Source organism: Carettochelys insculpta, chromosome 22 (genome assembly GCF_033958435.1).
Source record: "Carettochelys insculpta isolate YL-2023 chromosome 22, ASM3395843v1, whole genome shotgun sequence".
Lineage (NCBI taxonomy): Eukaryota > Metazoa > Chordata > Testudines > Carettochelyidae > Carettochelys > Carettochelys insculpta.
This window is the reverse complement of record NC_134158.1, coordinates 20,884,405-20,911,023: the sequence shown is the minus strand read 5'-3', so window position 1 is coordinate 20,911,023 and position 26,619 is coordinate 20,884,405. Positions and strand designations below refer to the sequence as shown.

At 60.7% G+C, this 26,619-nt stretch overlaps 3 protein-coding genes across 4 annotated transcripts; 2 read left to right on the top strand and 1 right to left on the bottom strand.

Annotated features, from left to right (window-relative positions):
* Positions 1 to 1,806: 1,806 nt before the first annotated feature.
* On the top strand, positions 1,807 to 9,087 carry LOC142024442 (synaptosomal-associated protein 25-like). Its single transcript, XM_075016447.1, has 7 exons — positions 1,807 to 1,914; positions 3,121 to 3,162; positions 3,514 to 3,562; positions 4,821 to 4,938; positions 5,499 to 5,633; positions 6,052 to 6,196; positions 7,600 to 9,087. The coding sequence occupies exons 1-7, from the start codon at positions 1,843 to 1,845 to the stop codon at positions 7,666 to 7,668; spliced, it is 630 nt and encodes a 209-aa protein (XP_074872548.1). The 5' UTR covers positions 1,807 to 1,842; the 3' UTR covers positions 7,669 to 9,087.
* A 1,937-nt stretch (positions 9,088 to 11,024) lies between these two features.
* On the bottom strand, positions 11,025 to 17,297 carry COX7A1 (cytochrome c oxidase subunit 7A1). Its single transcript, XM_075016863.1, has 4 exons — positions 17,140 to 17,297; positions 13,401 to 13,490; positions 12,682 to 12,766; positions 11,025 to 11,224 (listed from the first exon to the last, which is right to left on the bottom strand). Exons 1-4 carry the CDS (start codon positions 17,155 to 17,157, stop codon positions 11,166 to 11,168), a joined length of 252 nt encoding a protein of 83 aa, XP_074872964.1. The 5' UTR covers positions 17,158 to 17,297; the 3' UTR covers positions 11,025 to 11,165.
* LOC142024709 (ribonuclease T2-like) lies at positions 13,499 to 26,234 on the top strand. 2 transcript variants are annotated; one of them, XM_075016861.1, is made up of 12 exons: positions 13,499 to 16,193; positions 18,251 to 18,446; positions 20,121 to 20,352; positions 20,657 to 20,741; positions 21,602 to 21,659; positions 23,032 to 23,099; positions 23,182 to 23,239; positions 24,064 to 24,128; positions 24,505 to 24,618; positions 25,202 to 25,250; positions 25,458 to 25,532; positions 25,952 to 26,234. In XM_075016861.1, the coding sequence occupies exons 4-12, from the start codon at positions 20,662 to 20,664 to the stop codon at positions 26,117 to 26,119; spliced, it is 735 nt and encodes a 244-aa protein (XP_074872962.1). In that variant the 5' UTR covers positions 13,499 to 16,193; positions 18,251 to 18,446; positions 20,121 to 20,352; positions 20,657 to 20,661; the 3' UTR covers positions 26,120 to 26,234. The 2 variants fall into 2 exon arrangements, with proteins under 2 accessions (XP_074872962.1, XP_074872963.1); XM_075016862.1 differs by lacking the exon at positions 20,121 to 20,352.
* Positions 26,235 to 26,619: the final 385 nt, after the last annotated feature.

Here is a 26,619-nt window from a genome sequence, read left to right as displayed (position 1 = left end):
TGGCACAGCCCCCTAGGGCAGCACTGCAGCAGGTGCTGACTCCGAAGACAGCTCCCGCTACCGAGCTTCCATCCCCACTTCCTGTAGCACGGCGCCTCCTAGTGCCCCCTTGCAGCCAGCACCGACTGCCAGGGCAGAGCGCCCCCTACTGAGCCCCCAGCCTCCTCCCTGCAGCACAGAGCCCCCTAGTGCCCCCTTGGGGACAGCACCAACTTCCGGGGAGAGTGCCCCCTACTGACCCCCCAGCCCCCTCCCTGTAGCACAGCGCCCCCTAGTGCAGCACTGACTTCATGGGAGAGTGCCCCCTACTGAGCTCCCAGCCCCCTCCCTGTAGCACAGCGCCCCCTAGTGCAGCACTGACTTCACGGGAGAGTGCCCCCTACTGACCCCCCAGCCCCCTCCCTGTAGCACAGCGCCCCCTAGTGCAGCACTGACTTCATGGGAGAGTGCCCCCTACTGACCCCCCAGCCCCCTCCCTGTAGCACAGCGCCCCCTAGTGCAGCACTGACTTCATGGGAGAGTGCCCCCTACTGAGCTCCCAGCCCCCTCCCTGTAGCACAGCGCCCCCTAGTGCAGCACTGACTTCACGGGAGAGCGCCCCCTACTGCATCCCCACCCCCCCCGCAGCACAGCGCCCCCTAGCGCCAGGCTTGGCTCAGCCCTGTCTGGGAAGGAAGTGCTAAATGCACCCACGTCCCGTCATTTGCTTGCAGCCGGGGCAGTGAGGGCAGGTCTGAGAACATCTTTCTCCAGGCGCTGCCCCCGCTCCGTGCGACCCGGCCCCAGCGCCTGGCTAATAATCCCGTCGGGGGACCCAGCCCTTGTCATTGCCTCCCACCTCCTCTCCCTCTCCCTGCGCCGAAGCCGGCACCAGGCCAAGAGCCAGCCAGGTGGCTCCCTTGTGGCAGCTGTGAGCGGCGAGGGGCTGCGCTCGCTCAGCTCCTCCTGCCTCGGCCCCCTCCACACACGCCCCCTCCCAGGGAGGCATGTTAAAAATAGGCTGTCACGGGCCCCCCCACCGCCAGCCCAGGCAAGGGGATGTGTGAGCAAACGCGTGTAGGATCCCTGGCAAATCTCCCTCCATACATGAGCAGAGGAGCAGCAACAGCTGAGCTTCTTGGCACAACATGAGGCCGGCAGAGACCGATCTGGCCTTGAGTGGGCAGGCGACTGGGGTTCTGACCCCTGCCAGGGCAGCAGGATCCAGGGCTGTGGGGTCTGCTTTGGCGGGGGGGAGGAGGGGGCCGTGAGAAACAGAACAGGCAACCGTCGAGACGCAGGAGATCCGGAGTCGTCCCCGAGCTCTGATCTGGACTCCTGAGGCGATGATGGAGCCGTCCCTGCATTGCTCCATGCCTCAGTTTACTCAGCTCTCCTGTCTGAGCTGAAAGCTCCTGCTTAACTGATCAAGGCTATAGCAGGCGCCACTCTCTCTGTACGTGGCCAGCACTGGAGCAGGGTGGACTGGATGCGTTAATGAGTTCTGCAGGTCACGGCCGCCTGTGAAACAGTTTCCTGGTGTTATGTCCGGTTTCATCGCCTGGTCCTTTCTTGCCCTGGATCCTGTGTTGAGCTCTCCCACCAACAGAGGGGAAGCGAGACCCCCTGGGGCAGAGTGGTCCCACCGCCTCAGGGATTGAGACACCTGCAACATGAGCAGTGTGTCTAAATCCCCTAGGCTGGGTTGGAAAACACAGTCTGTGCCTGCCGCTTTCAGGCCTCGAGAGGTGAGTGGGGGCTGGTTTCCATTGTCCTGTGCAGGTGATCGGGGAGAGGCCATAGCCTGAGCCTGTGAGCTGTGCGTTCCTAAGGGTGCGTGCCCTCCGCCGGGGAGCCTGCAGGATGGCAGCCAACGGCCCAGTGGGGCCCGAGTCGCAGGAGATGCAGCGCCGTGTGGATCAGGTCACGGACGAGGTGAGCAGGAACTAGGGCACCAGGGCTGGTTCTAGCATCCCAGGGCAGCTGGCGCCGGGGTGGGTGTGTGACCACCCCACTGCGGAAACGGAGGCACTGACAAAGGCAGTGACTTGGACAAGGCCGTGCTGCAAATCGGTGGCAGAGACCTGACTCCAGCCTGGCTGTTCTTACTGCTAGCTCCCACTCCCCTCCCACAGCTGGGGTGAGAACCCAGGAGTCCTGACTCCCAGCCTGCTTTGCTCTAACCCATGAGCCCCCACTCCTAGAGCTGGGGATAGAATGCAGCAGTCCTCCCCAGCCTGCCTTGCTCTAACCACGAGCTCCCATTTCCCGCCTGCAGCTGGGGGAGAACGTAGGAGTCCTGACTCCCAGCCCCCTCACCCCACCTCCAGACAAATGCTCCCACCTAGTGGGACAGGGGCAAGATGGAGCCAGGCCCAGGCAGATGGGGGCAGAATCCCAATCCCCGCCCCGATGGTGACTGGGCGAGGGGGGTTATCCTAGCTGGAGAAGTGGCAACCCCAGAACTGGGGACTGGGGACTGTGCTCCCAGACCAGGGGAGCAGGGAACGAGGCAGCCACCAAAAGGTCATTGAAAGCAGTTGGCACCTGCAGATCTTACTCCCCTTTCAGCCACAACTGTGGGCCCCGCCTAGCAGGTGGTGAACTCAATCCTCCCCAGGGCACATGAAGGGCAGCAGGTGGCCAGGACGGGAGCTGAGGGATTTAGGGGGTTGCCCATGACCAAGGCAGGTGCTGCACACACAGAGACCGAGATCAGGGCCCCGTCGGGCCGGACGCCCCCAGACGCATAGTGACCGAGATCAGGGCCCCCTTGGACCGGGCACCCCAGACACACAGTGACCGAGATCAGGGCCCCCTTGGACCAGGCACCCCAGACACACAGTGACCGAGATCAGGGCCCCATTGGGCCGGGCGCCCCCAGACACACAGTGACCAAGATCAGGGCCCCCTTGGACCGGGCACCCCAGACACACAGTGACTGAGATCAGGGCCCCGTTGGGCCGGGGGCCCCCAGACACACAGACTGAGATCAGGGCCCCGTACCCCAGCGTTAGCTGCTCTTTAGTTGCTCATCCCATGCCCAGTGTTGAGCTTCTCAGCAGGGGCGCATGCTTTGTGCTGCTGGAGAGCTGGGCTGAGCTTCTTGCTCTAATGCCCTGTTCTCTGTTCTCCCTGCAGTCTCTGGAGAGCACCCGGAGGATGCTGCAAATGGTGGAAGAGGTAAGAGCTGAGGAAAGGTCCCAGGGTGGTGGGCGGGGGATGTCCCTTGGCACCCCCTTTAATACAAACCTGTGTAGCAGCAGATGACAAAGGCCTTTGCCCTCCGAGGCTAGAAATCAGGAGTCCGGACAGGACAGGCTGGTCAGGGCACTGCTGCGGGAAGCTCACCACACTGGTGTTCCTGGCAGGGCACTGCTGTGGGAAGCTCGCCACACTGGTGTTCCTGGCAGGGCACTGCTGTGGGAAGCTCGCAGCTTCTGGCATCAGAACACTGTTCTGAGGTTGGCCTGGCTGGGCAGCAGGTGGCCAGGGTTTGCTAACCCCTCTTCCTCACCTCCTCTCCACCCACAGAGCAAAGACGCTGGGATCCGCACCTTGGTGATGCTGGACGAACAGGGAGGTGAGGAATGGACTGGGCTGGGCAGGGGGAGGCAGGGACGAAGCAGGACAGAACCAGAGTGTGGCAGACACAACCAGCCTCTGCCCCAGTCCTGTCCTTCCTACCCCCACGCCCCCCGGATCAGCACCAGCTCCAGTTTGAGGCGGGATCTCCCCCACACCCCCTGAGTTTTGCCAGATACAGGCTACATCCTCAATGGACCCCCACTCCTGAGACCCTTCTGGCCCCAGATCCAGCCTTTGGCTGTGTGGCTCCCAGCTCCCATGGGCACGGGCAGGGTGAGTCCTTGGGAAGGGGCGGAACGCTGGCCTTGGCCAGGGCACTGCTCTGGGGAAGCTCACAGCACTGAACTCTGGGCAGCCCACTGTTATTCTCACCTGAGAGGAGCAACCCCCAAACCCCGTAGGTAAGTTGTACTGGGGGGGGAGAACCCCAAGACCAGAACCCCCCTGGTGCCCCCAACGCCCCCAGTACCCCATCCCGAGTTCATGCCTCCTGAGACAGCCCCAGGCTCCGCCTAAAGGGGGCACATGAAGCCTCAGTCTATTGTCAGCCCACAGCCTGACCCATCACTTGGGCCTCCCCCAGTCTCCGAAATACTACGTCCTCATCTGCCCCACAGATATCCCCAGACCTATACCTTCATCTGCCACCAACACCCTGCCCCACAGACACCCCCAGTCCTACACCTTCATCTTCCCCCAACACCCTGCCCCACAGACACCCCCAGTCCTACACCTTCATCTGCCGCCAACACCCTGCCCCAAAGACACCCCCAGCCCTACGCCCCCATCTGCCCCCAACACCCTGCCCCACAGATATCCCCAGACCTACACCTTCATCTGTCCCCAACGCCCTGCCCCACAGACACCCCCAGCCCTACGCCCTCATCTGCCCCCAACACCGTGCCCCACAGACACGCCCAGCCCTACGCCCCCATCTGCCCCCAACACCCTGCCCCACAGACACCCCAGCCCTACGCCCTCATCTGCCCCCAACACCCTGCCCCACAGACACCCCAGCCCTACGCCCTCATCTGCCCCCAACACCCTGCCCCACAGACACCCCCAGCCCTATGCCCTCATCTGCCCCCAACACCCTGCCCCACAGACACCCCCAGCCCTATGCCCTCATCTGCCCCCAACACCCTGCCCCACAGACACCCCAGCCCTATGCCCTCATCTGCCCCCAACACCCTGCCCCACAGACACCCCCAGCCCTATGCCCTCATCTGCCCCGGTCGCTCTCCCCTTTCCAGAACAGCTGGACCGTATCGACGAGGGGCTGGACCAGATCAACCAGGACATGAAGGAGGCGGAGAAGAACCTGACAGACATGGCCAAGTGCTGTGGCCTCTGTGTCTGCCCCTGCACTAAGTAGGAGACTCCCTGTCCCCTGCTGGGCAGGGGAGACAACGCATGACCAACTCCTGCCCCTGCCCATCACCACCAGCTGGCCGGTCACATCCCCTCGTGACAGCACAGCCTCCCCATGTCCCTTTATTGCAGGGCACTGGCGGGTGTGCGGCGGCACTGGGGTGGGGTCAGACCCCCAGCTGGGTTTGAGGGCGGTGCTGGGAGGTCAGACCCCAGCTGGGTTTGGGGGCAGCACTGTGGGGTCAGACCCAGCTGGGTTTGGGGGCAGCGCTGGGGGGTCAGACCCAGCTGGGTTTGGGGGCAGCGCTGTGGGGTCAGACCCAGCTGGGTTTGGGGGCTGCGCTGGGGGGGTCAGACCCCAGGTGGGCTGGGGGGCAGCACTGTGGGGTCAGACCCAGCTGGGCTTGGGGGCAGTGCTGGGGGGTCAGACCCAGCTGGGCTTGGGGGCAGTGCTGGGGGGGTCAGACATCAGCTGAACTTGGGAAAACCTGGCTGCCCTGGTTGGGGTCAGACCCTGGGGCCAGTTTCCCATTGGCTCCCCCTCTCCCTGTTTCACTGAGGCTGAAGAACATCAAGGCCAGCGAGGCTTACAAGGCCATCTGGGGCAACACCCAGGACGGGGTGGTCTCCACGCAGCCCTCGCGGGTGGCGGACGAAAGGGAGCAGATGATCATGAGTGGTGGCTACATCCACAGGTAGGTGGGTGGGTCAGAAAGGGGCACCCTCAACTGGGGGGAACCCCACACCCCTTTGGTTATTTGTACCTGGGGGGGACCTCCAGGTCTGACCCCCCCACCCCAGGTTTATGCCTCTAGAGACAGCCCTGCGGGGGGAGGGGCTGCATATGGGATGCTGCCCCCTCACAGTTGGCGCTGGCCTTTATGCCCCCCCAGGGGGTACTGTGCTGCAGGGAGAGGGGCTTGAAAAAGAGAGGTGGGCGCGCGTGGTGGGGCCCACCCTCTGCCTGCCTGCAGAGGATAACAGCCTACTGCTGCCCCCTCACAGCGGGAGCGACTCCCTCAGCCCGGGCGGCAGAGAGGTGGGTGCTGTTCGCAGGTGGGGTCCGAGGCGCTTGTCCCAGCAGGCTGCTCACCCCCTTGGGGCTTCTTCCAGAATAACGAATGACGCGCGGGAGGACGAGATGGAGGAGAACCTGGTGCAGGTGGGCAGCATCCTGGGCAACCTGCGGAGCATGGCCCTGGACGTGGGGAACGAGATCGACATCCAGAACAAGCAGGTGGAGAAGATCATGGAGAAGGTGAGCATGGAGTGGCCACGCCCCCACCTGCCTGAAGGCAGCCACGCCCCACTCCCTATCAGTGGCCACGCCCCCTGCTTTCCAACGAGAGGCCACGCCCCCTTGCAGGCAGCCACGCCCCACTCCCTATCAGTGGCCACGCCCCCTGCTTTCCAACGAGAGGCCACGCCCCCTTGCAGGCAGCCACGCCCACTCCCTATCAGTGGCCACGCCCCCTCCTTCCAACCAGAGCTCAGGCCCCCTTGCAGGCAGCTGCGCCCCCACCTCCCTACTAGCAGCCATACCTCTGCCTCCCTACCAGTGGCCACATCCCCACCTCCTCTCTGGTGACCTCGCCCTCACCTCCCAACCAGCAGCCATGCCCCAGTATCCCCATTGGTGGCCACACCCCCACGCTCTACCAGCAGCCACACCCCCAAATCCTCACCAGCAGCCATGCCCCCCCACCAATGGCCATTCCCTTTCCTCTCAATCAGTGGTCCTGCCCCCACCTCCCCACCAGCAGCCACCCCCGCTTCTCCCAACAGGTGGCCCTGAAGACTGAGCCTTTGGGTGAGATCCCAGGTGCCACCTACAGGGGATAACAAAGGAGCCTCAAGGCCCATTAGATGCTGCATGCCAGTTTCTGCAGTTCATGCCGCATTAAGGTCCCCGGCTGAGAACCCCCACAGCTCGGTTCACTGCCCGCAGCCACCTGCTTGCAGCTCTCGCTGCCTTGGTGGGATTGGGCACCACCCTCTGCCCAGGGGAGCTGAAGTCACGCCGGGCCCCTGGGCAGTTGACTCTTTGCTGCTCCCACTCCCGTTGGCGGGCCTGCCACTCCCCAAGGAAGCTGTGTGTGCTCCCGGCAGGCTGACTCAGCAGGGGGTGTGCTGTGTCCACCTCTAGAGGCTGCTCCAGCCGCTGGATAACAGCCCAGCTACTGCTGTTGGCTGAAGGAGCCAGCCCTCCTTGGACTCAAGCCATGGCAAGTGCAGAGAGAAGCTGCCAGGGGACTGCAGGAAATGGAGAGTTGCTTCCTTGAGGGGAGATGGGAGGAGCTGAGCCCAGCAAAACAGCCTGAGCCGGGAGGGAGCCGAGGGCTGCCTAGAGCCCCTCCAGAGAGGAGATGCTGGGAAGGTGCAAGGCACTGGCACAAAAGGAAATGGACTGGCCAGTGATCAGCTGAGGCTGCAGATTAGGGGCAGGGCAGAGGGACACCCAGCGAGGGGTAGATCTGCCCCATCAGGCCCAGCATGGGCGGGTGGCCCGGTCTGCTGGCTAGCTAAGCTCTTAGGCCCCTGCAGGTGTGTTTGCAGCTCCTGGCAGAGAGCAGTGGTCCCGTGTTCCCCTGTCCCCTCCTGGCAGACCAGGGCAGAGGATGCTGTGTGATCTTCTCCCCCTGCTCCCGCCCCTCCCTGCAGGTCACCGTCAACGAGGATCGCATCCAGGAAGCCAACACCCGGGCCAAGAAGATTCTAAAGAACGCCTGAGCCGTGCCCCCGCTCTCCGTGTTCTCCCGCTTCGCTGCCCCCACCCCGGCTCCCGGTCGCAGCTGTCTGTCCATCTGTCCCTGCTGTTCAACCTGCCCTGGAGTCTGCGGCGCCTTGTGTTAGGTGGAGCCTTGGCTGCTCGGAAGCGGGCACAGGGGGCGCGCCCTGCTGTCGTGCGTAGAGCGGATAACAGCCTTACTAGCGCAGCCAGCTGGGGGAGCTCCTCCTGGAGCTCAGGGAGGAGGGGGCCGTCCCTGGGTGCTGAAGGTTGGAGGCTCAGTCGCGGCTGGGAAGGTGGCGTGTGCTGCGGACACTGGCTTCATGTGTCGTGGGGGAGGGGGTGTTGGTAGCCTCTTGGGGGGCAGACAGCCCCCCATGCAATGATTCAGATTAGGTCCTCTTTCCCGCACACCCGTCTTGCCACCCCTGCCCCTCCCCTATAGGTTCCTCCCCCTTTATCCATTTATGAAGATTTCTGGCCCTCCTGGCTAAGATGGGCTTTCCACGCCTGGGGGCAGATCAGGAGTGCTGGGGAGGGGCAACCCACTGAGGGACTAGGCAGGCTTTGAACAGCTGGGGAGAACTGGAGGGGCTGAGGGGGATGAGAGTGAGACAGGAATTTTCTTTTGCATGATCCCAGGCAACTTTGGGTGCCGAGCAGCACCTGCTTTTAGGAAGTATATTAACTTGTGGAACTCCCTGCCACAAGCTGTTAATAATCCCTCGATTTTATCATCTGTAGGTCTCAGAGCACTGGGCGGGTGGTCAGTATCACTCTTCCCATTTTACAGATGGAAAAACTGTAGAGGAACAGAGAGGGGAAATGACTTGCCCAATGCTAGCCAGCAAACCAATGCTGGAACTAAAATCTGGGTCTCCGGAGTCCCTCTCCAGTGGTCTGTCCACTAGGCTGCACTGTTCTGAAGTAAACCACTGTAACAAGGGGCACAAATCCTTCAGTAGTTAAATGACCTGAGACAGGATTGACAAGACGCCTGCCTCAGAAAGGGCTGGAGCCAGAGTCCCTGATTTAATTCACCAGATCAGCCTTCCCTGTTAACCTGCGGAACTCCTCCCACTTGACACTCCCAAAGCAAATGGTTCATTAACTAACTGAAGACAAAGAGAAGTGAGTCAGAGCTTTCAGGGGTTTCCCTGGGTCAGTTCCCCCTCCCTTCTGTGCTGGGACCCGTGGAACTCCCCTCCACAGGATATCCCCAAAGCAAACGTTTTGTGAAAGGAAAGCAGGGCACAAGGACTGCTGGGAGGGCTGGCAGGAGGAGGTGGGTGCACATGCCGACGACTCCCTGGATTCTATCCCTCCGTGTGCATGTGGTTTTTTTCGAAACGTAGCTGTCACTGTGACACCGGAGCCCCTGTCTGTGTGAGGGCTCCGATTTATTTTTTATCTGTGACGTAAACGAGGTGATTTTTTTTCCAAAGCAAAATAAAAAAAAAAAAAAAGCAACGTGTCTTGTGCTTTACGATCAGCTGAAACCCGTGTCCAACGCGCAGGCCGGGAAGTGGTTCCAGGGGTTGGGGTGTGTCCGCCCCATAGAATCCAAGGGAGGTTGGCCTAGAAAGGCCCTTCGCTGGTTGTCTAATCCAGTGCTCCGCAACTGGTGTGCTGGGGCACACGGGTGTGCCGTGAAGCCGCGCTTACTGTGTCTCAGAGCCACACGCTGGGAGTGCCGTCTGCTGCTCTGCGCATGGACCCCTCTGATTGGTGGGAGAAGCACGTGGAGGTGGCTCTGGTGAGTCGCCAGCCTTGAGTTGGTGGTGGAGGCTGGGGGTGCCTGGCTGTGGGGTGGGGGATTGGGTTGGGGCAGGGGCTGGGGGTGCCTGGCTCTGGGGGTGGGTGATTGGGTTGGGGAAGGGGCTGGGGGTGCCTGGCTGTGGGGTGGGGGATTGGGTTGGGGCAGGGGCTGGGGGTGCCTGGCTCTGGGGGTGGGTGATTGGGTTGGGGAAGGGGCTGGAGGTGCCTGGCTGTGGGGTGGGGGATTGGGTTGGGGCAGGCTGGAGGTGCCTGGCTGTGGGGTGGGGGATTGGGTTGGGGCAGGCTGAGGGTGCCTGGCTATGGGGTGGGGGATTGGGCTGGGGTGCCTGGCTCTGGGGTGGGGGATTGGGTTGGGGCAGGCTGAGGGTGCCTGGCTGTGGGGTGGGGGATTGGGTTGGGGCAGGGGCTGGGGGTGCCTGGCTGTGGGGTGGGGGATTGGGTTGGGGCAGGGGCTGGGGTGCCTGGCTGTGGGGTGGGGGATTGGGCTGGGGTGCCTGGCTCTGGGGTGCGGGATTGGGTTGGGCAGGCCGGGGGCGTGGGAAAGGATGGGGCTCTGTACATTGGATGTGCTGTGGAATTCTGAGTGCGGATGTGGGCCATGAGGCGATATAGGTTGCTGAGCGCTGAGACAGGGCCCGGTAGCCGTCTGCCGTCACCGTCGGGCTCGTCCAACCTGGCCGTGAAAGTTCCAGTGACAGGCACCCTCCCTGAGAAGCCCGGTACAGAACTGCACCACCCCGGAACAGCCAGTCACCTTCCCCTTTGGCACATCCCTTAAAGTGACGGACGCCTGGTCTCCGTCTCCCCTCAACCTTCTCTTCTCTAGGCTCAAACTGCTCATTTCTTTCAGCCTCTCCTCCTAGGCAGCCAGGCCTCCTTTGAGCCTCCCTCCTCCGGCTTGCCCGAGCTCACTCGAACTGACGCTGTGGACCAGGCACAGCAGAACCCAGACGGCCTGGCAGTGCCCAGCCCCCACTGTGCTAAGTCCTAAACCACTCATAGCAGTGAGACACATGGACCTGGCCCCCCAACATCATATTTAATGCACTGCTACCCAGGCCGTAAGTAACAAGGATCCCTAGCTCCGACACAAGGCTCTACAAAGACTGTCAGTTTTGTTATCCTTATTTTACAAATGGGGAAACCGAGGCACGGAGCAGGGCTGCGACACACCCAAGCCGCGCCCCCGCCCCGTTCCCAGCCAGTGCTTTACTCACTAGCCCATGCTTTGTTTGTCAAAGCAAAGGCTTCGATAACAAAATGAAGGAAAGCGGAGCGCTGAATCTAGGCATAAGGGTGGCACGGTTTCAATTCCTCCCACGGGCCTTTTCCGTTAACCTGTGGAACCCTCCGCCACATGGTATTCCTGGAGCAAAGGCAGAGCAGAGTCAGAGAAGCAGGGAATCAGAATCCCTGAATCTTGGAGGAAGGCCAGTTCGGCCCAGCAGCTGCAGTGCGTCAGTCAATTGCCTTTATTGTCCGTATTTGGAAAGAAACCAAGCTGGTGTCTCATTGTGCTCACTTTAGACCCACACATTTTTTTTCCCTGCACCCCAAAGGCAGGCCTTACTCTGACACAGAGATTTAAAGGTGCTTTTTATTGATTTCTGAGGTTTGGGGTACTCATAAAGTGCCTGGGTTGTTGTTCTCTCCTTCCACCCCCAATCGGGCCCCCTGTGGGGCAGGGGAACTGGCTACTTTGGGGTCATCCATGTAGCCATCATTTATTCTTCTGGGGGAACGCAGCTTTGACCAGTGAAAAGACAGAGTAACAGGTGCCTGGAATGGCAAGAGAATGACTGGGGTGGGGGGGGTGCTTCTCAGAATAAAACCCTAAACCATGCCCTCCCCCATGAAACCCAGGCGCCCTGCCCCCCCCCAGCCTCTAATCCCCCACTCTCCTCCCAAAGTTGGGAATAAGCCCAGAAGTCCTGCCTGCCTCCCTCCTCTAAACCCGTAGCCCCTCCCAGAGCTGGGAACAGAACACAGGAATCCTGATTCTCAAGCACTGCCCCTCTGCTCTATGGGGGGACCATCTGTCCTGTATTAGGTGGGAAGGTTCCATATTCGGGATGCCAAAAAGGCGTGCCTGCTTATTTTTTAAGAGGAACGAATTGTCCCATATTCAGGCCTGCAGGGGTGGGTGCCCGTTTCCCGGGGCTTCAGGCCAGGAGCTCCTGCGGCTGCTGCTTTCCCAGGGCTGGCGGGGGGGGGGGTGGGGGGGACACCAGTTCCTGGTGCTTGGTGCAGCTGGGAGGAGCCGCCCTCCCGCCCCCATATCACCCTGTTCTGTATTTGGGACAGGGAGATATGGTCGCCCTAAGCACTGCTCTAACCACTAGGGGATGCTACACACGCCAGCCCATTCACAGTCAAATCTTTTGCCCTCAATAGCTCTCTGAGTCCCCACAGGGGTTGATCTCAAATGGAAAGGGAAGTGGTCTAGAAAAGGCTGATTGCCACAAGAAAACTGATCAACTTCGATCGGTTTCATTTCTCCGTCTGGCCTGCGCTTTTATTTTAAGAGCTAAGAGGTTTGTGTTTTATTGAAATCAGGGCCATAGCCCGGGGAGGCGGGTAAACTTTGCTGCAGCTCTCTTAATTAGCTAGTAAGTGAAACCAGAAGGGCTGATTCCTAGCCCTAACCACTGGTCCTTCAATTAGAGTTAGAATCATAGAATCCTAGGGCTGGAAGGGACCTCAGGAGGTCATTGAGTCCAACCACCTGCTTCAAGCAGGATCAACCCCCACCAGGTCATCCCAGCCAGGACCTTGTCAAGTCGGGACTTGAAAACCCTCGAGGGATGGAGAATCCACCACCTCTCTAAGCAACACATTCCAGTGCTTCCCCCCAACCCCCGGGGAAGTAGGTTTTCCTAATATCTAACCTACACCTCTCCCTCTTCAACTTCAGACCATTGCTCCTTGTTCTGCCATCTGACACCGTTGAGAACAGTTTCTCACCCTCCCTTTTAGAACCCAGGTGATCTGGCACAACCCTCACCTCCAACCCCTCCATCCCACTCTGCTCCCTGAGGTGGGGATAGCACTCAGGACACCTGCCTCCTAGCCCTGAGCCCCCCTGCCTCTAACCACTACACCCCACTCCCCAAGTCAGGGTTAGAACCCAGGAGTCCTGTCTGCCACTCACCCCCCACCCCTTAACCACTACACCCCACTCCCCACCCCAAGCCAGGCATAGAACCCAGGTGTTCAGAGCAGGAAGCAGCAGCTACCAAGGACACAGATGGTCATAGTGACTCTATACAGCAAGGAATCCATGGCGCCCCCTTTCAGATGCACTGGCAGGCCGTTATCCTCCTAGGAGAAGAAGGAAAATGGGGAGGTATCAGGAAAACAGCCCCCCAGTAATTCCAAGGGTCCCTGCGTGGCCCATCAATGGGGTGTCCTTTATGCAGAGACAGGGACAGATTCAGACTCTTCCCAACCAAAAATGGCAGCATGGGGGTAGCAGCCGGTTGGGGCAGTGTGAAGGGGTGGGCCAGGGTTAGGGAGGGCGCATTCGTTAGCAGAATCAGTGGCGTGTTCCCGCCCCCCTCCCCCCCGGAGGATGGTGCTGTGAAGAGTATGTTCACATAGCTTGATTGAGAAGTCCCTGAAAAGTGGGGAAACTGAGGCAGGGATGCTGTCAGGTGACCTTGGGGGTAGACAGGAGGTGGCCAACCCATTTCCAGGAGAGGGTGGGGAGCAACGTTCCAGTTCTGCCTCCCATCCCAACCCTGCCAGTGCCCCTCTGGGATTACCATCCCCATTTAATGGGTGGGGAAACTGAGGCACAGAAAACCGAAGGGCCTGGAACCCGCGCAAATTTCATCCATGGCAAAGTTGCCAATGGAGCCCGGGAGGTCTGATTGCCCCCCTCCCCACTCTATTCCATCATTTGGCCCCTCCCTCCCTCCCTCACCCCCAAGAGCCAATCAAGAGCTTGTCTCACCTGAAAGAGCTTCTGATATTCGGGGACCTTGTTTTTCATCTGGTGGCAGGCGGAGGTGGCGAAGGAGCGGAGGGGTCCCAAGCGGGGTCTCTGTGATGGGGCCGCAGGGAGGGTGGAAAGTGGGATGGGTGAGGGGGCCGAAGGTGAGGAGGGGGCCTACAGACTAGAGTGAAATCAGTCCCATTCCCGCAACCCTGCCCCCCTGGCCCCAAGCTGGACCCACATCAGGGCTCTGTCGGCCACGGGAAGGAGCTGGCCCCAGGCGGCTCGGTCCTGTTCTCAGGGCACAGACACCAGAGATTTACACCAGATTGAGCCAGGTCAGAATCCTCCTGCTGGGCTCCGGATGCGTCACAGCTAATGGGTTTTCCCCCTGGCAGGGGTGTGCTAAAGCCAGCAGAGAATGAGCCCTCCCCCGCCGTGCTGCAAACCAGGCTGGGGGTCAGGACTCCTGGGTTCTGTCCCCAGGCCAGGAGGGGAAGGGGGCCTAGAGCATGAAAGTTGTCTCCATACTAGTCTAGAATGCTTGGGCTGGATCAATGGAGGGTGCATGGTGGGGTGGGGTGGAGGATTTCCCCCCCCCCCGACCAGCAGTGGTGTGACCCTCCCCCAGGGCTTTGCCCACCTGTGCCCGCGCAGCTTCTGTTTCCTGGACGTGCACCATGAAAGCAGCAGCTGCTAGCTGACTTCCCCGCAGGGCAGTGAAAGCAGATGTGAAAGTGGGCCAGGCTAGAGAGGCTGAGACAGTGAGAAAGACAGCCAGTGGGGACGTACAGCACCCTGCACCCAGGGTCTGGCAAATGGGCTTATGCTGCTGTGTAGCAGAGGTCGGGATCTGGCTCATGCTGCAGGATCTGGGCTGCCAGGAGGATATACGTCTCATGGGCCCACACCAAGAACCCCTGCATTTGCTACAAGACCTCATAGTTCTGCAAGAAGCTGCTAAGAATCTCTCCCAGTGCCAGAGCTGGGGAATGATCCAGGTTTGCCACAGCAGCCTCAGTCAGGGCCTCAGGCCACTGCTGGGAGCAGCACTAGAATCCCCATCCTGACACCAATAACTCTAAAGTCACTTTGGGAAAGTGAAACTGCAGACACAGAGGCCTCTGTGCTCTTTCCTTTCCCACCGCTACACTCTACCCTTCTTTATCTCCCCCGACATCTTCATTCTCCTGATTAGCCCATGCAGCAGCTCACCCAACCCATCCCTGCAGCCCACCAAGGACTTTAGAGGTTTACAGACACCCCAGAATTTTAACACCCAAACCTACTGCCCACTTGCCAGCGAGCGCCTCCCAGTTCCAAACTCTCTGTTCCCTGGCTCTAAAGCTCCAGCATACTTCTGGGCAGGACTATTTATTTCAACTGAGCTAATCACCCCTTGAAGCATTATTCACTTTGTACACAAAACACCTAGATTCCTTGGCTAAGATCAGAGCCCTCTTGGGCAGCCCCTGGATGCTTTCAGGGTCCGTCCGTTCTAGGCCCTGGGCAGACAGGGCTCCTGCCTGGAAGTGCTCTTGGTCCATCCAGCCAAAGGGTGAACATGTAGGGGGACCGAGGCCATGGGGAACATAGTGATTGGTGGGGGGGGGCAGATTCATGGGGTGTTTCGGTGGATCCGGAGGGGTGCAGTGTGGGAAGCTGCACTGTGGTGAGGGGGCTCAGAAGGGGGCTTGCCTGCTCAGGGTGGGTGCCTGCCTTGCAGCAGGTGATACAGGGAGTTCGCAGCAGAGCTGGGAATTTAACCCAGAGTTCCCGTCACTGGGCCTGGGCCACCTTGTCTCTCCCACGCAGCCCCCTGCCTGGGTGGCTAACATGCCTGCCATTCCAGGTAGCTCCAGGCATGTCTGTCTGTCCATCCTTCCAGCCCGCCTGTCTGCCTGAGCGGCATCCTGAAGCGCATCACAGGAGCCGGGGCTGGGCAGGGCCCTTGCTGCGGGCGCCTAGTGTGAGCAACAAACCAGCCGGGGCAGCAGAATTTTTTCTGCTTTGTGGGAATCGGTAAGTGCAAGTGCGTGTGTACGGCTGGGCGGGGGGACCCCCGGTTTGGGTGATTTGCTCAGGGACATTATGGGATGGATCAGAAAACCTGACCCAGTAGGAACGGGTGCAGGCCAGGTTCTTTGCACAGCGTCTAACACACTGAGGTCCTGGCCTGCGGCTGAGGCTCTGGGGTACTACCGTAATACACCTCATAGCAATACAAAAGTACAGCCCCAAGCAATGGGGTGCTACCATAATACACCTAATAGCCATACAAAGTACAGTGCCTAACGCACTGAGGTCCTGGCCTGCAACTGAGGGTCTGAGGTGCTACCGTAATACACCTCATAGCAATACAAAAGTACAGGCCCAAGCAATGGGGTGCTACCATAATACACCTAATAGCCACACAAAGTGCAGTGCTTAACGCACTGAGGTCCTGGCCTGCAACTGAGGGTCTGAGGTGCTACCGTAATACATCTAATAGCAATACTAATGTTCAGCAAGGAGCACAAGGGGCACCTGAGTGCTACCATACTACACCTAATAGCAATACCAAGTACGGCGCCTAACACACAGCCATCCTGGTCTGGGACTGAGGCTCTGAGGGTTACCCTAATACACATAATATACAATAAATCTCACTGTGCCCCGTTGGGGTCTTGCTGAGGCTGGGTGTAGATAAGGATTTGCAGCACAGCAGAGGTGGCTCAGGACTGAGCTATTTAAAGACACCAGCCAGACAGATTTAAAGAAAGCCAAACCAAACCCCAAAGCTGAACAGCAAAAGCCCAGCAGGGAGCAAAGGTTAGAGACAGGCACAGGGGAGGGAGGTGATTCACACAGAGGTTGCACCTGAAAGGAAGCGGGGTGGGGGTGAGGGTGGTGTTTGCATCTGGGCAGTGTTTAGATCCCGGGAATTGGACCAGTGGGGTGTTTGGAATGGAGGGTTTAGCTTGGGGGCTCAGGGGGGTCTTTAGGTTGGGGGGCTTGGGGGGGGCTGGATCCAGGGCGTGTTTAGATTGGGGGGCTCAGGGGGGCTGGATCTGGGGGGTGTTTAGGTTGGGGGGCTCAGGGGGCTGGATCTGGGGGGAGTGTTTATGTTGGGGGCCTCAGGGGGCTGGATCCAGGGGGTGTTTATGTTGTGGGGCTCGGGGGCGCTGGATCCAGGGGCTGCTTAGGCTGGGAGGTTCAGGGGCTGGATCCAGGGGGTGTTTAGGTTGGGGGGGGCTCAGGGGGTGCTTAAGTTGGGGGGCTCAGGGGGCTGGATCCAGGGGGTGTTTAGGTTGGGGGGGTCAGGGGGCTGGATCCAGGGGCTGTTTAGGTTGGGGGGTTTGGGGGCTGGATCCAGGGGGTGTTTAGGTTGGGGGGCTCAGGGGGCTGGATCTGGGGGGTGTTTAGGTTGGGGGCTCGGGGGGCTGGATCCAGGGGGTGTTTAGGTTGGGGGGCTCAGGGGGCTGGATCTGGGGGGGTGTTTAGGTTGAGGGCTCGGGGGGCTGGATCCAGAGGGTGTTTTCATGGATCCAGAGGGGTCCAGTGTGGGGAGTTGCACAGTGGTGAAGGGGCTCAGAAGGGGGCTTGGCTGCTCGGGGCAGGTACCTGCCTTGCAGTGGTGGGGCGGGCTGGACCCTGGGCCTGTTGCCTGTCAGTAGGGGCCAGGGCACCGGGCCGGAGACGCTGGCCCAGCCTCTCAGCTGACCCCAAGGGCCCGGCCGCTCAGCTGGGCCCCTCGCGAGAGCTTGGCGTTTGTTACCAGAAGGGCCTGCATCATCCTGGCCCGGTGCTGCGCTGGCCTCTCCTCCCTGGGCCTGTCCTATGGCCGTCGCCCTCGTCCCAGCCTCCCAAGGACGCTGCCTGAGGGGCCCAGCTCTCCCCTCCTGTCCCGTTGCCAAAGCCAGGGCAGCAGCTGAGCTCAGATCACAAGCAGCAGCCCAGGCCTTGGCGCCTACCCAGGACCGTGGATCCCTTCCCCGTGGCTTTCTCCGCAGGGAGGGGCCCACGGGGAGGGAGAATAAAGACCCCCTGGCCCCCCCGGCGGAAACTTCCTATACATGGGGAATTCCTGCCTGGTGCTCGGCTGGCCCTGTCTTCGCCCTGTCCCATCGCCCTGGCGGTAAAAGGGGATGTGGCTGCACTGACCTTTGGCTGTTCTCTGCCCCGCACGGCCCACAGGGGGCAGATCGGGGTGTGTGGCTGGGGTACACTGTGCTGTGTTTATTCTCTGCCCCCCAGGCCCCATGGGGGCAGATCAGGGGCGTGGCTGGGGCGCACTGTGCTGTGTTTATTCTCTGCCCCCCAGCCCCATATGGGGCAGATCGGGGGTGTGTGGCTGGGGCGCACTGTCCTGCGTTTATTCTCTGCCCCCCAGGCCCCATGGGGGCAGATCAGGGGCATGGCTGGGGCACACTGTCCTGTGTTTATTCTCTGCCCCCCAGGCTCCATAGGGGGCAGATCGGAGGGGTGTGGCTGGGGCACACTGTGCTGTGTTTATTCTCTGCCCCCCAGACCCATATGGGGCAGATCGGCGGGTGTGGCTGGGGTACACTGCACTGTGGCTGCAGGCAGCTCCTCCCTAGCCCTGGAAGGTCCCTCCTCACCTGAGCCGTTCTCCGCCAGCCTCCCCTTTTCTTCCCTTAAGTGCCAGGCCATCATGGCCCTTCACCCCCTCTATTCTGAGTGCTTTCTAGCATTTTGACATTGCTTCCGCACTGTAACCGGGAAGTAACACTATCCCGTCGTTTCTCTCGCTGCCTGCCCCTACCCCGTTTACCGTCTCATTTCCCCGTCGTTACTAGGTGTCGAAGTCCTAATTTCTTCATTACTTGCCCTATCAATTTTGCTTGTCTTGTCCTTGTTCTCACCAGCAACGATCTCCTGCAGTGCGCTTCAATCAAAACGGACTGATCCGTCCTCTTAGCTGGCCAGGGAATACGCAACATCCTCGTTAAAAAACACATTTCTGTGGCTTCTCAGCTGGCTCGCTGATGGTCCACGCTTCAGCCCCACACAATAATATTGGCTCAATGTAACATCGCAAAACTCTTCTCCTGATTTCTAATGGTAACGACTTGGCTGTTTCGCATACTTGGCTTAATCTACAGTCATACCCTGAGATACGCCCGTTCGGGTTACGAGGATTCGAATTTATGAGGAGTTTCATTTAATACCCCTCCTTTGTCTTACAAGGCATTTCCTCGAGTTTACGAGGATACGCTGCTGTGGCTGGTCTGTGTCTCTGCCTCGGCGCTGCAGCAGCGGCGTGCCCCAGCCTGGCTGGCGGCTGTGGGCTCCCAGGAGTTCCTGCGAGACGTGGCTGCTGGGTGCCCAGCCCATCCCGGCCCTGCCCCTGCCACTTGCCCCCCTGCACAGCTGTGCCTCGGGTACCACTCACCGCCTGCAGCTTTCCATCGCATTTAGTGCCTCGGCCGCCGCCGGCGGGGCCTCTCTGCCATGCAGCCCTACATGAGCGAGGCATCGCCCCTTGCCAGCCGGGGTCCCCTGTGCCTGCCTAACTCCCTACATGGCCAGCCACTGGCACTACCCCCTCCCTGCTTAACCTAAGCTGTGCTCAGGCCGGGCTGCCTCCCCGTGCCCTGCTCTGCCCGGCCTGCCCCCTTGCACCGGCCCCACTTCTGCAGCCGTGGTCAGCTACTCAGCTTTGTGCCCCCCCACCCCAGGTGCTCCTTGATTTCCCTTCTCCTCGCAGCCCTGTCTCTGCACCCGGGACAGCCCCCCGGCCCCGGGCTCTGCTCCCCAGGCTATACTACTGGGAGGACTTTTCTGAGCTCCGCACTTCTCCTGAACTCCCGCTTCCTCCTGCAGCCCAGCCACCACATCCTGGTGATGATGCAAAACAAGACGGCATTGGCTTCCTGGCACATCTCCCTCCCACGTTTTTGTACTGTAATTAATGAAGGGAAAATACCTTGTTAGGTTGTGTTACGATAACTAATGTTAACTGTGGAAGTAATTGTGTTCATTTTATTGGGATTTGGTGTTGTTTCAGCATAAATGGGTGTACATTTTGGGGTTCAGGAACGCATAACATTTTTTCCCATTGAAATTAATGGTAATTACTTTTTCGACTTATGAGAGTTCGCCCTAAGAGGGGTGTTTCAGGAACGAATTACCCTCGTAAGGCGGGGGAAGACTGTAATTCTTGACTCCCCCGCACCCTTCTGCCCCGCTGCTCTCTGATTTGCTCACCTTGATAATATTTTTCTGATTTGCCAACCTTGATAACTATGTTTGGTTCTCTGTGCCTTAAATATTGAGTCTGTTCTGGTCTGGCTATGGTCTGAAGAAGTGGGTCTGTCCCATGACAGCTCATCAACCAATAAATTAATTTGTTAGTCTTTAAAGTGCTACTGGACTGCTTTTTTTGTTTGGATAATATATAGACGAGCACAGCTTTCTCTGTGTTAGTGCGGATGCTCCGCCTTCTCTGGAATTCAGCCTTTGCTTGTGCAATTCTGCATTTAACTTCCGTTGCACACCGAGCAGCTGATGTGATACACCACCCCGAGCATTTAAATTCAGTCACCTGATGTATAACTATCCTGTTCGCACTTACGTCGCCCCTTGGCATAACGTTGCTTTTAGTTATTACTGTTGATTCCACTTTTGCAGGGTTTAACTTAAGTCCCTTCAGCTCACTTTCCCTGTTGCAGTTTTAATTGCAGAAAATGAAAGGGACGGTCAAGAATTAGTCAACGTAGCCTCTCCTTTACTCAGGTGGAATAAGGGGACGATCCACCTTGGGTGCACTTTGGCAGCTCCTGGCCCTCCCGCAACCTCAGCCCTGAGCCCCCGAAACCGTTGAGGTCCTGCACAGCTGTGCGTGGGGGCGTGCTCTGCTGTGTGAAGAAGTGAAACCGTCTCGAGGGCTTTCTGTCTGCAGCTCCCCGGCCCTGCCCGCCTCGGCCAGGCAGCTTCTGTCTGGTGCCAACGGGATCAGACCGAGCAGGTTGAGCTGGGGTCCGGAACCGGGCTTTCCGTGGCCAGAGGCCTCCTGGATATGGCCCCCAGCATCCTCCTCCTAGGGCACCCCATCTACCTCTCCAGGGAGGTAACCCGGAGGAGGCTCCAGCCTGGGGATGCCAAACCTGGGAGCTGGCTATGGGTGGCAGCTGTCCTGCACAGACTCAGAGCCGTTTAGCTCAATCTGCCCCTGGGCACATATGGCACCACCTTGGCGGGGGGCAGGGGTGGGATTGGCAGGATGTGGCCTACGTGGTACGGGGGCCGACCGTGTTGCGCTCGCCTTGCAGGAACAATGGAGCGTGGGGCCGTGCTGGCGTTCCTGTGGCTGGCCACAGTGGGGCTGCTCCAAGAGGAACACAAGCAGCGAATCGGGTAGGTGCCGTGGGCAGCGAATGGCTCCAGCGGTGGGGGGCAGAGAGGGCTGCAGGACTCCCGTGCTGGACCTATAGACACGCTGATCCCCCCCTCTGCAGTGGGCTTAATATGGGGCCTGACCCACAGATTACAGCACTGAGTCACCCCCACTCCCAGCCCGGTGAGCACATTACAGAGTCTACTAGCTAGGGGCTCTCCCGTCTCCGCTAGTGGGCAGGAAGATGGGTTTGCATTGGTGACCATGAGGAGCGTGAGCTGAGTTTAAGAAACGGGGAGGTCAGGGCTGGGGAAAGCTCCTTGGGAATCCTCCACTCCTGCACACCCTCTGGCTGGGAAAATTGTAATCCCAGTGTCAGACGTAGGTCGTGGACATGGCTGGAGCGCACTGCATCGTGGCTAGTCACTGCCCCCCAAGGGCAGATGGGGGGATGGCTGGAGGACCCTGCACGGTTCCTATTCTCTGCTCCCCCCAGGGAGAGCGTGAGAGCCAGAGCAGCCATGGCAAGGCCCAGAACAGGGGCACAAAGGGGGCTTAAAGCCCCCTCCCACCCCGTCACTGAGCGCAGAACACAGGTGACTGACTCAAGGGTCGGACTGTCCCCGTCTGGTTGCCTTAAGCTCTTGCGTGGTAGCATCTCTGCTCCTCGAGCCTTTTGTGCATTTATTTCCACCCCCCGGCCTGCGAGGCAGGGCAGCGCTCCCCTCCACACTCTACAGAGGAGAAACTGAGGCACAGCGCCATTAAGCGCCTCTCCCAAGGCCAGGGAGGCTGTAGGGAGCAGGGAAACGTACCCAGGGCTCCTGCCAGGGAGCCACCGTTCCAGTCCACCCCCCGCAGCTCTGCTTTGCCTCGCTAGGTTTTGCAGCTGGAAGTGCCTGAAGTTTGTCCAGATGTGGCCGGGATCCTTCTGTGTGGTGAGCACCCACTGTCCCACCCTCCAGGCTTTCCCCCTGGGCCCCCCCACCCCGCACTGCCAAGCACCTGGGCAGAGGCGAGGGGTGTTCATGGTCCCTTCTAGTGGCACTTAGACCACTTACAGAGTGGGGGGGGGGCGGGTCTCCCCTCCAGCCTTAGGTGAGCGCCAACAGGCTTTTAACCCCAGTAGTGCACTACACTCTAGAGGTCTCAGGTTCAAGTCTGCCTGGCGGTGGTTCCACCAGCACTAGCGCCTCAAGGGGACTAACCCAGGGGAGGAGACTTCTCAGCTGGGCCTGTGGTCTGGCCAAGGGTGGGGCCAGCTGGGCCCATGATCTGACTGAGGGCAGTAAAGTGCGGTCGGCTGTGTCTGTGGTTGCACCGAGGGTGAAGATGTGAGGTTGGCTGGGCCTGTGGTCTGACCAGGGGCAGGGACGTGAGGTCAGGAGGTCCCTGGTCTGACTGAGGCCGGGGCCATGGTCCTTCGCTAGGCTCCAGGGGCAATGCCCAGGGAGCTGGGCCCACGGCTCCCATCCGCTGGCTGCCTGTACGGCGTGTCCGGTCCCAGGCTGACACCTGAGCCCTCCGCCCCCAGCTTTATCCACTCGCTGCCTGGCGGGAGGTGCTCACCTCGTTGGGCCGGGGCTGAGCAGCCGGGATGGGGACAGGGTGAGCGGGCTCCATGCAGTGTGTCAGGGCAGGGTAGGGTGAGCTGGGTCATTTGCTGTCATAACCCCATTCCTGCTGGCTCTGGGGAGGGGCCCCCCAGTGGCATTATTTGGGTTAATAGCAGCACCAGGTGAAACTGCACTCCCCTGGGCAGGCGGTGTGAGCACAATGCTTCTGACGGGAGAATGAGGCCTGGGGAGAGGGTACAATCGGCTCTCAAGGAGAGCTGAGAACAGACCCCGCTCCCCTGCTGGCAGGGCTCAGGCTAGGACCCAGGACTCCTGACACCCAAGCCCCTGCTCTCACCACTGGCCTCAATTCCTCCCAGCACAGCCAAGGATAGAACCCAGGACTCCTGGCCCCACCTGCTACTCTAACCACTAGACCCTGCTCTTCTCTGCAGAGCTAGAGCTAGAACACAGGGGTCCAAATTTCCAGCCCCACCGCTCTAGCCACTAGGTTCCACTCCCCTCCTAGAGCTGGGGAGAGACCTCAGGAGTCCCGACTCCTGCCTTCCCCCCCCCACCAACCACTAGACCCCACTCCCTCTTGCAGAGCTAGGACTAGAACATGGCAGGCCTGATCCCATTCCCCCACCCCACACTGGGGCTAGAACCCAGGAGCCCTGTGACCAGGTGAGCTGCGCCGGGCGGGCTGGTGGACCGAACGGGGGTGACCCTTTCTCGACTGCTTTGCTTGGAGGCTCTAGGTCCGAGATTCGACTGTGTCATCCCGGCGGACGCTGATCACTGGACCATCCATGGGCTTTGGTGAGAGCTGGGGGCCTGGAGGCGGTTGGGAGGGGCGGGGCCAAAGCGAGCTCTCCCCTGACTCTGAGCCCCTCAATCACAGGCCAAGCAACATCATGAACTGCTGCAGCTGCTGGCCCCTCTTCCCCTCCGACCTGGCGGTGAGTGATCCCTGCCGACCCCATGTCCTGAGCCAGCCACAGCAGGGCTGGGCACCGGGACGCCTGGGTTCTAGTCCTGGGACCCAACCACAGCAGGGCTGGGCACCGGGACGCCTGGGTTCTAATCCTGAGACCCAACCACAGCAGGGCTGGGCGCCGGGACGCCTGGGTTCTAGTCCTGGGACCCAACCACAGCAGGGCTGGGTGCCGGGACACCTGGGTTCTAGTCCTGGCACCCAACCACAGCAGGGCTGGGCGCCGGGACACCTGGGTTCTAGTCCTGGGACCCAACCACAGCAGGGCTGGGCGCCGGGACACCTGGGTTCTAGTCCTGGCACCCAACCACAGCAGGGCTGGGCGCCGGGACACCTGGGTTCTAGTCCTGGCACCCAACCACAGCAGGGCTGTGCGCCGGGATGCCTGGGTTCTAGTCCTTGCTCTGACTTTGGACAGGCCATGTTGCGCTCTCCGGTGCCTCAGTTTCCCCACAGGTGAAACCAGTGTGAACAGCTGCAAAGCCATGAGGCGTCTCCTGGGCCAGCAGCTTCTGACCCTGGCTGGTGTCTGGGCAGGGCTGAGGTCTAGGGCTGAGGCACAGAAAGAATAAATCCATCCCAGGCTTGGAGACTGGTGGGGCTGCCTCCTGCTGGAGCCCTGGCAGCGGGGCAAAGGGGTGATTCCCCAGCTGGGGGGCACTGCTGGTCTCACCCCAGTGGGACTGCGGATGGCGCAAGGCCTGCTGGGAGGCTGAAGGTGACACTGGGGCAGATTGTGGGACCCCCCCCAGCCCAGCCTGCTTTTCTCTCCCCCCCAAACCCCTCCAGGATCTGTCCAAGCAGCTGGCCGAGCACTGGCCCACTTTCCTCAATGCCAGCAGCTTCAAATTCTGGTAAGTGGGGCAGCCAGGGAGAAGAGTGGGCTGGGAACCCCCGAAGGAGGGGATGGGGCGGTTTGCCAAGGGGACCCCCAGGTGGGAAATGGGGCAAGCTGCAGAGAGAAAGCAGGGGATGGGGGAGGCCCTACCAGGGAGGGGATGGGAAGGTGCAGGTGTGGGTAGGGCTCTGATTAGGGAAGCCACAGAGGAAGCTGTCACAAAGGCTCAGGGTGGTGTCTGGCCAACCCGGGTCCCCCGGTGAAGCCCAAAGTCTCCAAGGAACCCCACGGCCGGCCAGTGCCCTGGCGCCCCCCCCGGATGCCAAGCCCTCAGGCTGTTGGGGGAGGGCCGGGACTGACGCAGGGACATTGTCCTCCCCTCCCCAACGCAGGAGGGAAGAGTGGCAGAAGCATGGGACCTGTGCTGGCTGCCTGGAGGCCTTCAGCTCCCCCAGCAAGTATTTCGGGGCGGCCCTTGCCCTGCGCACCCCCTACAACGTTGACAGGTGAGCCGGGCCCGGGGGCGGGGCACCGGGTGAGCCAAGTGGCCGGTGGGCAAGCCGGGGGGCGGGGGAGACATTGGCAGCACCCCACCCACTTCCTGGGGACAGAAAAGCAGCCACTGGGGCAGGGCCTTGGGGAAGGGCTCAGACCTCCCTGGGGGGCAGACAGGGATCACCCAGGAGGGGATCGTGAGGGTGGGGAGCTAGAAATCGGGGTTCAGCGTCTGTGGGAGATCCGTACTGGGGGGGGGGAACTCGCTGGGGGATCTCAGTGGTGGGAGGGGATGTCTGTTGGGGGTCCGTGGAGGAGGATTGCTCCTCTAGGGAGTCCCAGGGCTGGGACTGTCTGTACCAGGGGGCTGACGGGGTCGGTCTCTCTCTCTCTCTCTCCCCCTGTGGCTTTGGGGTGCGCTAATGTGTGACCTCCAGCTCAGCAGGCTCTCCTGGGGCTGTCTCTGACGTGCGTAGGGGCTCTGTTGGGGGATGGGTCTGTCGGGGGGGGCTCATGGGGGAGGTGGGGGTCCTGGTGACACTGCCCTTCTAGCGCTGCTGTGGCTGACCCCGATTCCTGTCCCCTTTCGCGTAGAGCCTTCCAGCGAGCCGGGATCATCCCCTCCTGCAATCACAGCTACCAGGTACCCCCCGGCAGTCCTGCTGCAGGGCCCCTGCACCTGCTATGCTGGACTCAGGTCATTCCCACCCTGGGGGGCCCCTGCCTGGCCTTTTCAGGCTGGCTTTGCCCTGGGTGGCCAAGGGTTTGTGGCTGACGGGGGGGGAGTCCTGGCCCCCGGCTCAGAGCCCCACTATCCAGCTCTTTGATCCATCCCGTCCTGCCTCCTTAGCTCCACACCCTCCAGGAGGCTTTGGTGCCCATCATGGGGCAGGAGCAGGAGCTGCAGTGTGTGACCGATGGCCAGGTGGGTGCCTTTCTTGTACTCTCTGGGGGGCTGTGGGTGACAGCTGTGGGGCAGGGCAAGGAGCCCAGGGGATGCTGGATAATGAACAACAGGGTGTTGGGTGTGTGCAGGGGCTGTGGGGCATTCAGGTAAACTGAGGCAGAGGAGTTTGGGTGGTGCAGTGCCCCAGGGGGATTCTGGGTAACAGAGAGTGGGGCACAGGAAGAGGGGGGTCACTCTGGGGTATGTGGTCACAGCGAGTGAGGCTGGGTAGGGTTTTTTTCTGGGCTGTGCTCCCCCTCCGCCTTCCCTGGGCTTTCCCCAGAAAGGCTCAGGTTCTCCTGCAGCAGGGAGTTCCGCAGGTCGGCAGTTGGCAAAGCTTTTAGTGCTGCTCCTCAGTTCCACGCCTCACTGCCGGCTTCCCTCCCGCCGTACCACAGGCTCGCCAGGTGCTGGTGCAGCTCAAAGTCTCGCTCTTCAGCAACTTCTCCGCTGGCTGCCTGGAGGAGGGAGCCCAGGAGTTCTCCCCCTACCGGCCCTGCCACAGCCAAAGCCGCATCTTCTACTTCCCCCTGAACCCCAAGAACCCCCGTCAGCCCTGCCCCTGACTGGACTGGGGTGGGATGGGCTGGTGGCTTAGCGCCCCCCTGGCAGAAGATACCCCTCCCCCCACTGGGAAGGGCTGGAAATCAGGCGCCCCCGCAGCAGAATAAACGCCTCAGGACAGCTCGACAGAGTCTCGTGTGTGGTATTGTGGTGGGAGCCCTGCCCCTGTGACAGCCCCTCGGCCGTGGGCTACCTGGGCCCTGGGTGGCCAGGCCCCCATGTGGCTGAGCCCGTGTGCAGCTGGGAACAGGCAGAGGGGAGCTGTCAGGTGGGAATGGCTTGCAATGAGGAAATGTGTCTGGCAAGGGCCTGGCATGGGCTGTCTATGCCAAATCCCGTGTGTGTGTGTGTGTGTGTGTGGGTGGGTGGCAGGGAGGGGTGGGGGTGGGGATTTCCAGCAGAGTCAGTGGGGCCAGCTCCCCAGATGGTGTAAATCAGTGCCACTGGGGATGGGATGCTGCCTCCTCCTCTGTGTGTGTGTGTGTGTGTGTGTGTGTGTGTA